Source organism: Ursus americanus, chromosome 19, assembly GCF_024610735.1.
Source record: "Ursus americanus isolate L20-20 chromosome 19, mUrsAme1.1.p, whole genome shotgun sequence".
NCBI lineage: Eukaryota > Metazoa > Chordata > Mammalia > Carnivora > Ursidae > Ursus > Ursus americanus.
In genome coordinates this window covers 29,181,587-29,195,772 of record NC_142145.1, presented here as the reverse complement: position 1 = coordinate 29,195,772, position 14,186 = coordinate 29,181,587, and the positions used below count along the sequence as shown (strand labels likewise).

General features: G+C 38.1%; 1 protein-coding gene across 2 annotated transcripts in view; it reads right to left on the bottom strand.

The window, feature by feature from the left end:
• The window catches only part of RIT2 (Ras like without CAAX 2), a 423,565-nt gene that overhangs the window by 348,074 nt on the left and 61,305 nt on the right, over positions 1 to 14,186 (bottom strand). The window contains exon 1 of one of the 2 annotated variants that reach the window (XM_087869854.1): positions 418 to 650. The exons of the other annotated variant lie outside the window; for it this stretch is intronic. Within the exon in view, the coding sequence (XP_087725980.1) occupies positions 418 to 520 (103 nt within the window). The 5' untranslated portion in view covers positions 521 to 650. Of the gene's footprint in view, positions 1 to 417; positions 651 to 14,186 lie in introns of those variants that run through there. 2 annotated transcript variants of the gene reach the window in all.

The following is a 14,186-nucleotide window of genomic DNA, read 5'->3' as shown; positions in this document are numbered from 1 at the left end:
GTGTTTGCGTGTGTGTTTCATTGACTAGTCATAGCACCTCCTTCTTCATGTGAGTATTTTTGAGAACAGGAGCATATTTTTCTGATATCATGGCTATTTCATAAATATCATGTTATTAACTTTAAAAAGGACATATAAATTACGATCAAATATCACCCAGCAGGAAATCAAAGGAAAAAAAAAAAAAGCTCTTCTTTAAGTTCTATACATTATCTCTGGCTCTTTCCATTCTCCTGACTCCTCTACATCTTTTCAACAGTCCTTATCACTTTTAAACATCCTTTCAGATACTTGTGTTTAACTGCTACAGCTAGCTAGCCTCCCACGGCATTATTATTATCATTACCATCATTATTCGCTCTATAGAGTTGCCTCTCCAGAGCTCCCTCCTTCCCCAGCATTTGTATTAAAACTTACCGCTTTTACCAACTCCCCCAGCTCCCAGCATTACAACCTTGTACTCTCTGGACCCGCCTGATGCGCGGCTGGGGGAGCAGCTGGCTTCGTTTTCTACCTCCATCTTACCCGAGAGACGGGAGGAGAAAAAAGAAAGAAAAAGTCGCCCGTGTCAGGTGCTCGCTCAGATATTAAGCAACTCTAAAACTGTGTCAAAAGAAAGGTTTAGTACGAGGTAAGAACTATCAGCGTCGGGCTGGCTGCTGGTCCTCTGCTCGAGCGGGTCTCATAGCAACCACTTCAATTGCTTCCAATAAAAATCTGCCTTTTACACCCACCCCCCTCCTTCCTATCCTTCACTCTCACGTCTCCCTCAATTTCTCTCATTCTCTGTCTCTGTTTGTTGTGTTTTTGTTTTGTTCCCCCCCTTTCCCTCCTCCGTTTCTTTCTTCATTCCCCTTCCTCACTCTGTCTCTCCTTTCTCTCTCCTGCCCCCTGCGCGGTCGCAGTTGTTAGAAGCACGCATTTGGCTACTTTCCAGGCTAGGCTGCTGGAATGGAGTGAATCTGAGACTTAGAAGATGCTATATGTCTCACAGGCTGACATCTGTAGCTACAGCTTCAAAGACACTATTTTCTTTTAATCAGAGTCAATTAATTAAGAAAGATGTCTGCTGCTTATCTCCTTGCTTCCATCTTCTTGCATGGTTTTTCATTCTGGGAAAAGAGATGTTACCAATTGAAAAGAAAAAAAAAAAAAAAACACCCAGTAACTCAGGGCTCTTAAGGATGGGTCTTTAGTGTTATTGAAATAATAGCTGGCTAGCAGAAATCGTTTCAGCTCACTTGACAGCTGCAGTTCTAACATAAGGAGGTATTTGAATTAGGTCATTGTCATGTTTGGACACGGATCATTCTTGTTTACACTAGTTTATTAAGGATAATCTAAAACACAAGGATTCTGCCAAGCATGAAAGAGATACTTAATAAATATTTTGCTGACAATTATGACAGTATTAAAGATCCCAGAAGATTCTTTTTCAAATGTCCAGACTCCTACCTCTTATTTGAATTCTTTCAAATTCTGCTCTTCTCTACTTTGTCTGTTTTTCTTTGGGAAATTTCTAAATTATAGAGGTCTTGGAATGCTTTCAGTAATCACTAATTGTCATAGTCAGACCCTGTCTTTCAAACAAGTGATAATGATGTTCTGTATGTTTGTTGTCTCTTTTCAAATTGTGAAATTGTATCATGATTAGATGCAGTCAAGGGTTTGGTGTACACAGGCTTATCTTTCTGTTTAGATGTTAAGTTTCTCTAGGAAAGAAACTATATTTTATCAGTTCCTTATGACTCTACAGTGTATGACCAAGCACTGGGCACAGAGGAGATGCTCAACATATTTTTGTTGGTAACTGGAGAGGTAGCAAATAGTCATAGGCTCTAGAGCCTGACTGCTTGTGTTCAAATCTGGACTCAGCCACTTCATAGCTGTGTGACCTTGGGTAAGTTATTTTACCTCTCTGTGCCTCAGTTTCTTCATCTATAAAATGGATTATTAAAACCCTGCTCTATTAACTCATTAAGTGAGCTGAATGTTTGCACAGTGCTTTGAACAGTGTCTGGCAAATTGTAAGCACTATTTAACTGCATGATTATGATTATGATTATTTTGAGTTAATGGTGCTCCCAGCCCCTGTTCATAAGCTTTCACCAGAAGAGAAAATCATCTCTACAAGTGTTTATTGGCCATCTGCATGCCTTCTTTGCTAAAGTATCTGTTCAAAATTTGTCAAAATAGATGTATCAAGATGTTTGTTTCCCCATTACTGAGTTTTGAGCATTCTTTCATATTCTATATAAGCCTTTTATCAGATACATGTTCTGAAAATATTTCCCCCCCAGTCTGTGGCTCTTCTACAGTATCTCAAAGAGCAAGAGTTTTAAATTTTGATGGAGCCCAGTTTGTGCTTTCCCTCTGAGCTTTAAAAATGAACCTGCCTCCTGGACGCTGCCATCAAACACCCTGCTTGTATCACTCATCCTCAGCAAGGTCAGTATCGTTCTCTGTCTCTGCAGGGAGCATGCCACCCTCCAAGTTCTAACTTCAGTTCAGCCTCTTCTTGTATTTGACCTCTGTGCCTGAGGAATCCTACAGCTTGTCCTGCCTGAGGACAGTCTCCCTGCCCTTTCCCCTTTCACACTACTCAATTCATTCTGTACACGAATGTCAGGGAAATCTACCGAAAATGTTAACCTGACTGACCCTTTTGTACATATATTCATGAATCAAATGCCTAAATAACACAATCTAATAGCCTAGAATGCCACATAGGGACACAAAGAATTTATTCCAGTCTTGTGTCCTCACACTCCATAGAACAGAGTCAGGCAAAGTGGGCTACTTGCCTTTCTTCCAACAAAACTGTCATTTCCATAATTGGATCTAATAAAGAACTGTAGCTGTAGTATAATTATCCTTTAATTGATTCATTGAAACTTTATTCCTCAATGAAAAGAGATATGTAAACAGTAGCATTTCGCTTCAAGGTCTTTCTGGTTTTTGTTTCTACTTCTGGTGCAAAATTCTTATGACCTTGAGCAAATCATTTGCCCCTCTGGCTATCTGTTCCACCATCTGTTACTGTGTTTTCCATGTCAGCCATTCTGATTTGGTGGTAAAACACAGGAATTGTCATGCCAGCTGTGTCCTTGGTGTTCTTTTGTACAATTATTTTAATATTGGTTAAGAGGAAAGAGCCTATGGAAATGTCTTTTAACAGTAAATAGATGAGTAGCTTGTCAAATATCAGCGGGCATTATGAGAGGGAAATTTAGTGTGTTAGCCTTCTCCTGAATGTTTAATGCCTCTGTCCGTACTCCTCAAATGGAAGTCAGCAAGATTTTTCCCTATTTATAGGGAAGATGAAAAACATGAAGGGCAGTGGGACTTTCCCAGTCATAAAACTTTCTTTGTCTACCTCTTTTTTGAAATTCTAAGGTACTCCACTCTAGTCCCTTCTCTTGAGTTACTAAGGGCCACAAAACTGACTGATGTTTGAAGTTTGAAGCATTCTAATGCTACTGATCTTCAGTTTTAGTTAGTGAAATTTTGTGAATTTGCATGCCTGGTTCCTTAACCAATGCACCCAAAAGTCTAAGGGAGTGTGTGTGTACTCCTGTGCATGTGTGTTTGCATGTCAGAGATGAGGGGGAAGAGGGAGGGAGAGAGAGAAAGGGAAAGGGAAAGAAAGGGGGGGGGTGAAGAGAGAGGAAGGTATCTTCCAGGTGTATACATGGTCATTGAAATGCAATAGTTAAGTAACTGAAGTTATTACATGGCAGATTACTAAACGCTTAGGAAAATCATTAAATGATTGAAGTTTATATTTGCTTCCTCTAACCTACCCTGGCACTTGCCATCCATTTTGAATGTCACATGATTCCCTTTGAGTGCTCATGTCCGTCAGATGAAGACCCAGGTGTTCCATGTTGTTTCAGAGCCACTCAGCTCCCTGAGCAAGATCCAAGTAAATGCCACCTCATTTCTGTCAGCTGCTGCTCACCTTTCCAGTCCTTAGAGGACAAGCATTCCTTCAAAAGGAATACATTAACCTATTTACATGGATATCTTTCTAAAGTCCTTTAGGGACAGCTAAAGTATCCAGTCGCTATGGAAGCCATCCTACTTTTTCTTTAGGGGGAGCTTAGGCACATCCATCTCTTACTTCTCTAGTCACTTACAGGCAGACCTTTCGACACCCTTGTCAGCATAAGCCACTCTTCCCTTTATTAGAGTATTTACGATATTTTTTACAATGATTTATTTATATTCCATTTCACTTTACTAAAAAATGGTGACCCTGCCACCATATTCATCTTTATCTCCCCAGAGTTTAGCACGGTGCCTGGTGTGTACTACATGACGAAGCCATTTTTATTTAATGAGGGAATTAATTGTACCAAGTGGGTGCCTGTCTGTTGCACTATTAATTAAATTAACCTTTCAAAGTGTATTATTTACTATTTGTATCCTAATGAAAAGATAAATCATGGAGGGAAGAAATAGTTAGCAACTTAGTTGATAACCTCTGGGTAAATTCATGTTTGACATGCACGTTCTCACCATGAAATGTAAGACCTTTGTAAGCCAGAAGAGAGCACAACTGCTCAGGACAAGCAAACAAAACTGGAAACATCAAGTGGAAAAGAGCTGATTTTGCAAATGGGAAATAGAGTTCCATCTGCACCACACAGACTTCTGTATCACATTGACCTCCTCATGATAATACTCAGTAAAATTCACATTAGGTGTTAATAATTCTTGTGGAATAACTAAACTTTTTTCCTGAAGGGTTATTAAGGTTGAAATATCTGAAAACAGGGCTCTTATACATGATCTAAGTAACCTGCATTCATTCATTTATTCAGTCTAACATGGATTCATTCTTTAAATACAGATTAACTTGCTTATTCTCAAAATCATTCATTCAACTGTGTTAGGGTTTTTCAAAAAATAGAGGAAAACACAATATAGTCCTTGAGTTTGAAGTGATTTTGTCCTCATGTGGGAGAAAGACACCTACATACCAGTTTCTGGAATAAACCAGCATGTAGTAGGTAATTGAATAGATGAATGAGAAGAGTCGAGTCTGATAGGAACATGGGGGGAAGGAGAGACTGATTCAAATAAAAAGACAAGGTGAGGTGTCAAGGAAGAGGGAGTACCTTGGACTACACTTAAAATAGGACTTCAAATAGAATATATGACAAAAACAGGGTATTCAAAGATTAGAGAATAGAGTGTTTGGTGAACTGCAAATTAATACTATATAGTTGATGCATAAGAACCTAGGATCATTGTCTAAAATTTAGGTGGTAGGTGAATTACCATGAGCTTTAAATTGCAGCATACAGAGTTTGGATTTCTTTCCTTTCCTTTCTTTCTTTTTTAAACTTTATCTTTAAACAAAGCATGGTGCCCAACTTTGAACAGTAATGCAAGCTTCTGATTAGAAGAAAATCAAGGTCTTGATCAAGTTACTTTTCTTTAAGTTTTGTGACCCTTTCAAATTCCAGTCATTTGAAACTAAGCTCAATTTCTTTATATTTATTATTGTTGTAGTCACTCATTTCACTCAGCTGTCCATAATTTGCTGAATTGTAATCTACTTGAGAAGGGAGCCCCTACATTTTTTTTTTATATTTCCCATGGTTCTGGGCCCAGGTGCTGACATATCAAAAAGTATCAATAAAAAAGTTAAGACTTTTTGACCAATAAACTTCATAGTAAAATCTGATGTGGTTACTACAGATTGCAATTTTTACTCTTCAGTCATCAAAACTGACTTTCACCTTGTAAAAGCAAAATATTAGGGCTAAGCCTATTTAAACACATGGACAAGATAATGGTATGAATATCTAAACCATAGAAGACCAAAAAATTTTGTATACTAATAAGTTTCAGAAAAATATCCAAATTTTCTATCTGCATTTTATTGACCAGAGATTTCAGTTGTCTTTTACTTTCATACGTCTATGGTATAATTATATTAATATATGCAATGATAACTCTGAGGCTATGTGAGATAATGTAATATTCAAGAAATATTTAATTTTATTCAGTATAATTTTGATACATTTTACTTGCTATGATTTTATCTTGTAATAGATGCCAGTCAATTAATTATCAGTTTGAATTGTTGACTATCCAGAATACATTGTGTTCAAGTTCTGGATAAATAAGAAGCTACTAAAACTACATTAATATACAAAATGGTGCTATATCAAGCTTTTTAATATTGTACTTGGATAATTTATATTCTGTTACAAATACCACACAGCCTTGTTATTAACATTAAGATAGTAGTTTTCTACACTTAAAAATTGAGATAGTGTTACGATTCTACCAAGAGTTAGTTGTGAGACTGTCTCAGTTTCCCCTGAGAGTAAAGAAATTAGAATTGGGGAGGTGCCTTGAATACATTTAGGATAACCTTCCATCTGGGGAAGAGATCTCATACTCACTGATTACTGATCAATTCTTTGAATAATGAGTAGAAGAAAGTTTAATACTTTACAAAATATCCCACTATGACCACCTATGATAGTGGAAAAACAGATTTTGGAGTAAGAGAGCCCTCATTATTGATCTGACTTCTTTCACCAACTTATTAACAGTGTGAAAGTGGACAAATCTTCTCACCTCTCAGAGCTTTAATTTCTCATCTGCAAAACAAAAACCTAAAATATTTGGTATTTGTGAAGTTCCAATGAGATGATATAAATTCAGTGCCTGGGAACACTCATTTATGGTGTAAAATCAGAATATTAGAAAGTTCACTCATTTATCAAATACCATCCAAGAAAGAGAGAAATGGTCTGTGGGTGTTGGTCATTTCAGTCCCACACAAGTGGGTACTGAGTTGAAGCAAGGACAGAGCAATGGGAGAGGTGCACAGTTTGTGCCAAATCATGGAGGAAATAGCAGTTAATGCTTGAGGCCATTGTTCCGTCTAGTATGTGCTATGTAAGAGGGCGTGTATGTGTAGGAGGGAACACTAGGTGTTATACGTAACTCATGAATCATTGAACACTACACAAAAAACGAATGATGTACTACTATACAGTGGCTAACTGAACAAAATAAAAAATTTTTAAAAAAGGAAATATAAAGACCATAGTTACACTAAAAGAAGAAGAAGAAGAGGAGGAGGAGGAGGAGGAGGAAGGAGTAGGAGGAGGAGGAGAAGGAGGAGGAGGAGAAGGAGGAGGAGGAGGAGGAGGAGGAGAAGGGGAAAGAAATCTAGGAAACATAGTCTGGAAGTAAATTGATGGCCCCCCATCCTTTTTTTTTTTTTTTTTCAATTCTGAGAAGTTTGGACTTACCCAAAAGGTGATGTGACACAAGGGACAGTGTTTAAGCAGAGATGTGAAATGAATGAGTGTGTGATTTACAAAGCTTGCAAAGCTCTCGCTAAAGGTACTATGGAAAATGGATTACAATGAGAATATGCTAGAGACCAATAAGATGGCTTGGGTGGCTCTTTCAGTCATCCAGCAGAAAGTAGATGATAATTTGAACTAGATGAACTAGTCCACAGCTGAGAAACTAGGAAAGGGGAATGTGATCCATGTCACATTACTAGAGGAAACTTGTCAGATATTAGTGCTCCATGGGCCTGTGGGAATAAGAAACAGACAGGAACCAAAACTGGCTGAGGTGTGTTGCTTAGATCACTGGTTACACCAGAAGGTTAACAGTATCACTGCTTGAGATACAGAATCGAGAAAGAGTGGACAGGTCTGAAGTCAAGGAGGGAGATGTGAATAATGAGTCAAATTTCTATTGCATTAAGTTTAAATTACTTTTGGAATATCTGGTTAGACATATAAGGAGAATAGTTTCAAAAGACAGATTTGGAGTTCAGAGGAAAGGCAGAGGCTTAGAGATATGGATTACGGATTAGGAAATCTTTAGTTTATTAGTGGTAAATGAAATCACAGCAAGAGATGAGATTCTCTATGGAGTTCTTCCTAGAAAGAAGAGAGCATAAAGGGTGTCTTTAATCAACCAGGATAATATTTGCTGAGTTCTCTGTGCAAGGTACTTGGATAAGAAATTTTTTGTCATCTTCTTATTGGATCTGCAGAATAATACTATAATATGTAGATCCATATTGCCAAGAGAATAAAAAAGAAATATACAGAGATATGGGAAAGCCACCAGAAGAATAGAATGCAAGCAAGGAGAGCTTTCCTGAAGCAAGAGTTGGTCAGTCCTATCGGTCATGTAAGAATAGAAGTGATAATATGCCATTCCACTTAGGAAATGAGAGCTCATTCATGAAGAGAGCAATCTTGGTAGAAAAGTGAGCATGGAAGTAAAATAGCAAAAGACGAAGAAATCAGTAGGACTTGAGGAATTAAGCACAGACACATATATGTTTTATTTCAAAAATTTGGTAGTGACAGAAAAGAGTATGATAAGATCACTATTGTCCTTGTTTAAGATATGACTTGGAGGGGCGCCTGGGTGGCACAGCGGTTAAGCGTCTGCCTTCAGCTCAGGGCGTGATCCCGGCGTTATGGGATCGAGCCCCACGTCAGGCTCCTCCGCTATGAGCCTGCTTCTTCCTCTCCCACTCCCCCTCCTTGTGTTCCCTCTCTCGCTGGCTGTCTCTATCTCTGTCGAATAAATAAATAAAATCTTTAAAAAAAAAAAAAAGATATGACTTGGAATGGTTATAAAACTGATGGGAAATTATTCCTAAAATATAGTGGGCACAACAGTCATATGTAGCAATTAATGTTCTTCTCACTATGCATATTTAAAAATAGCTTGTCAAAGATGCTACAATGAGGGAACAGGAAATACCGAGACTTGATCTTAATTATGACAATGAATACTTAATAATCATTCATCTTTAGTTTTTAAAAATACATTTTTCTATTCCTGTAAATTTTTTAAACAACATTTTATTACAGGTCTGTGACAGATCTTGACTTTTGTGTGTTAGTTATATTATTTGGTTTTGCTTTCAACTAAAAACTTTCTCTTTTTATAACCTATTATAAACTTTCCCTCACTTAACTCCAGACAATCATTCTTGTCCTATTATCTTTTGTGACTGTAAATAATTTGCTTTGTTTATTTTGTTACCTTGACGATATTTATAGATCATGTCACAAAGATCCTCCCTCGGAGACCTCTCTTTTGTAGACTGTGTAAATTTAGTCCCTTATGTCTAAACTCATATGTCTTGTCCTCTAATCCTGGGATATATTTTGTTGACCTTCTGAATTTTTTTCTCAACTCACCTCTATAGCTTGTCAGTATCGCAAAAAGAAATTATGGTGGAAAGCTAATAATTCAAAATGATATCTAGTAAAAAGCCTCCAACATTCTAATTAAAATAGACAAAGCCAGGGAACAAAAAGACTAACTAGAGAAAACAATATCACTGACATTTCTGGATTTGGCTTAATGAAATCCATCAGTCTGCTGTCCCAAAAATTAATAGGGAAATTTGTGAAATTTATATACTCTCTGTACCCACCCCCAGCTTAGAGATGAGGGTTTGCACCAAACACAAAATGAGACATGAATTATTCCACTTTCCAAATGCTGATTTTGAGATGGTCAGAAGCCCACTTTCCTAAAATCTCTTGAGTAAATCTATTCATAACTGCAACTCACAGAAATGGCAGTATGTCAGGTACATGAGAGGGGTGTGGATATTTAAGTATCGCACCCTGGAAAGATAGTCTCAGGAAAACCAGAGAAATCAATGGCCCTAGAAGGAAGGCATGCTAGATACTGTGGATTATCTAAATACTCCGGGTTCAAGTAAGTAAGAGTGAGGACCATTAGTCTGGTCTAACAGGTTCAGACAGAGCCACACATCTGAGGATGGATGAGTAACCAAAAAAGGAGTTTCTGAAAAATACTGTGGCACCAGAAATAAAAGTTGCCATTACGACAAAGAGAAAACTAAGACCTCTGAAAATAATAAAACTCTAATTTTTGCTCCAAAAGAATATTTACAAATTCTTAAGAGTATGCCAGAATATGGCCTCTATAGAAAAGTAGAAAGCTCTAAAATGAATAGAGTCTCTACGCGAAGGTAGAATGTTACCTGAAAACAAGGATCTTAGAGTAAAGTAGAGTAGTGGGAGACACAACATAGCAATCATAAAGTAATGCATGTTACTTTAGTACCAGAAACTAGCATTGGCACATAGTAGGTTCTCATTAAATATCAGTTCCTATATGCAATGACAACAGACTGATTAAAAATAATAATAATAATAATAAAAGAAAATAGTATTGAAAATGTAAAGAAACTTGTTTCAATAATGGAGTTTAACCCCAAACCAAAGATGGTACAATCAGATTTGACATCATTAAAACTTAAATCAGTGAAAGTGGAGGAGAAACTTAAGAATGCTTCCCAGAATGCAGAGGAAAGGAAGTTGATGACAATGATGACAGAAGTAATAGAGTTGGAGGACACTGTACTCTCACTCTACTCATTCTTCTTCTCCTCATTCTTCTTAGAAAAGAAGGGGTAAGTGCACAGGCACAGTGCTGGGTTTGATACAAAGCACCAGTAAAACCATAAGGTCAGAAGCCAGTTGCTGCAGGAGCAGGTGAAGGACAGGGAGGAAGTAGAATTTTTTTCTCCTCCATTTAACTGCTATGTGTGTTTCTTAGGCAAGAAATACAAGAAACAGCATCTTGGAAAGATACCAAACAGAAGCTAAAAGAAGCTACTCTGAGGAGGATGTCCAACATCACACCAATGTGGAAACAATGGAATTCCAGCAAAAACAAAAGAACCCAAATCAGACTGTGGGGATGTGGGATCCAGCCAGGAGAAATTTCCTGAACTGATAAATCCGTGTTTAATTAAGTGCCCTCATGTGTTATATGGGAAATAGCTCTTCCAGGATTGAACTTTGCCTAGAGAGAATCTGATTTCCAGAAAATATCAGTTAATTATTTAAATCTAAATAATTAATTCATGTGTCAGGTTTTGAGCCCCCAATAGAGGTCTTATTTTGTTACTGAGCATAGTTCATTAAGAAAGAGTGTGATGGTCTAAATGAAGACGGATGGCAAGAAATCTAAAAATGAGATGTAAGTCAGTGGAGAAAGAGTTACCAGGGCCTCAGCCCATGTACCTTATGTCAAATCAGGAGCCCCTGTCTGTGATTGGGAGAGTTCTAGGAGCCAACAGAGCCTGCCGCTGCCTTAAGCCTTGGATCATGTTAGTTCTGCACTCATCAAGCAGAATTCTGGTTATCAATTTGTCCTTTGAAGAAGATAATGTGAATCCCGAAATCCAGAAAGACTTTGTCAGTCACCTAGACCTACTTCTCCATCCCTGCAATATCTTTCACATCCCAGAGTTGCATTCATCCATCTTTGGCTTGATACCGCAGAGACTGAGAGCTCAAGATGAAATAATTCAGTGTTTTATCATTGTGATTGTTACAAATCATTTATTTATATTGAGATGAAGTCTTTCTCTTATCTTCCGCTTATCTTACTTCTGCCTTCAGAAGCAACATGGAAACAGTCGGCTCCCACTTTGATGAGAAAGCCCTTTGCATCCTTTAGCACAATTACTTTATCCCTTCTGCTCTTCTTTCTAGGCACAACATTTCCATGACAGTTCTGTCACACAGATTAAGACTTTTTAGTATCCTAATAACCCCCATATAAAGGTCCTCTGCTACCTTCTTCCTGTTGCTATAGCTCCGAAAGCTCATAATCTCTGTCTGTCCACCCAGCCAGCAAATCTAAACGTGTCACTCCTCACTGAGACTGGAGACACTGCTAAAAATCACTTGCAATTGTGGTGTCCAACAGACATCCCGCACTGTTCTATGTGGCCCCAAAACCCAGCTCCAGTGATTCTTGGGTTTAATTGCTGCTTTATATATGTGTGGGGATGGTCTCCACTTTTTCCCCAAATGTGGACTTGCGCTTGGATGCAGACAAGCCTCGATCAACTTCCAAGACAGCAGAAGCCATGAAATATTCACTAGCTGTGCACTTTTCTTTGCTTGCTGAGGCACTTAGAGCCTCTCATAAACACCCCAAAATAGACCAGGAATGTAAAGTGTAGTGGATTTTAGTGGTTAATCTCAATCTCCAATGGGAGAAGACATTGGCAACTCCAAGAAAATAATGTGGACTAAATGTTAGACAAATTAAAAAGTAAGACAAAGTCCTTATTGAGATTAGTAGGTATTGATTGATTGTGAGACTAAGTACACACATTAAGCCTCTTAAAGCATCAAAAAAAAAAAATGCTACTGAGGTACTATTGGGTTTGCAGAAGAAAGATCAGGATACCTGATGGAAAAAATTATTATTCACTGAGAATTACTGTCCTCAGTTCTCTGCAGGCTGTGAACAGAATGAAGTTGGCTAAGGACTGAGGCAGAAATATCATTAGATATCTGTTAGATGCTTAAAGTAGAAATTAAGAGTCTCCCAAACTGAAACCCAGCTGGGCTTTCTAGAGAGAGCAGCACGGGGAAACTTAGATTTTCAAACAAGGAAAAGATTGGTTGAAAATAATTTATCTAAGCTGTTCTTAGCCACGAACAAGTTTAACAGAAATTGTCTTATGAATTATTTTGAAGACTCTACAATTAATAATAATAATAAATAGTCTCAGAGCAGCAAAAGTGCTGAAAGTTTGTCCCAGAGAAATTTGCCAGCTAATTAGGGCCCCCCACAGATGGTCCTGCTGTGTCTCCTTGAATCCTTTCAGTGACAGACAGCAAGCCAGTCTTCAGCATGAATCCAAGGTACCAGTGATGGCTCAGTTAGGGACCCAGCACCAGAAGATATTATTTAATTCTCAGTTCTGCCATTTACTCCAAGGATGAAGCAAGATGCTTTACAATTCCATTATATATAAAACAAACAAAAAATAAAATTAGGAATAGCATCCGTTATAGACTATACAAATATCAGTGGGTTTTGTTTATCCTAAAATGTACAACAAACATATGATACGTGGTTCTTTCAATATTAATTGGTTGAGGACTACAATATATTGAGTTAAAAGTGGTTTCTTTATAATTTCTTCCCATTTGCTTGAGTTTTACTGTGTATAGCCTCAGAGTGCAAACACAACCCTTCTCGAAAATAAATGTTCAAATGTTTGGAAGAAGTTATTTTTCTCCAGCTTAGATTTGTCTTTTGGAGGAAAGTACCCTAAGTTACTGCCAGGGTTTCTCTTTAACACACTCCTCATTATACTGCTTACCCTCCCCTGAGCATAGCATATCTGGTTTCTCAGTGCTGCTTACAAGGTGGGCTAGAAGTGAGCGTAACCCTTCCGGGATCACTGAGGGCTCCTGGGTACAGTGGGATGAATCAGAACCAAAATTCTATGCTTTTGTTTAGGCATCTTTTAGCCTAGTTATCCGTGCATTTGTTAAAAAAATTTTCATTTGATTTTTGCATATGAATGTTCATTCAAATCCTCTTCCCTTGACTATATTTTGTGACTGTTACTTCACTAAACGGATGGTCAAACTTTTAAGAGTGGAGATTATTCCTTTGAAACCCTAATGCTGTCTGGCATAGTTCTGGGCTCAGAGTGGGTCCTCAGAGAGATTATATGTTAAATTGAGTCTAATTGAACTGTACTTGAAACTTCAACAGACAGCAGCCTAGCTAATGTCCCAGCAGTCTCCTAAAGGAATATTCTTTAAATATTCTTCTCACAGAAGGTAAGAAAATTAGAATCTCAGGAAAGGAGAAAGGAAGCTGGCAAAGACCACCTGCCTCCAATGCAATTAACCTCTGTTCCCTAAAAGCCTTCATTGTGAATATTCACAGTGTCACACGACAGCATTGCCACTGCATCATGTCAAGGCTTAGGACAGGCTAGCTACTTTAGGAAAATGGGTCCACCTTGATCAGAACTTGCTAATGTGTCAATAAGTGATTATTCCCTTTAAAAAGCCCACTTTGCATCGCAGTCTTTGCATTCCTGAATAGCACCCCAGTCTCCCAGTACGTTTATTTCCAGGTCATTAACCATTTGATTGAGAGACCATGGGGAATGGGGAGAAGGGGAAGTGGAATTTAAAGCTACAGATTTGGAGCCACTCCTAATTGAAGGTCAACCCGAAAACTATTGAGCATCTGGGAATGAAGACCTAAGTCAGAAGGAAGCAAGGATTCTACTTGTAAATGCTGTGTCTTCTCAGAGCATTGGGCATGGAGCTGACTGCATGGGGTGGGGATGCTGAGCCCTC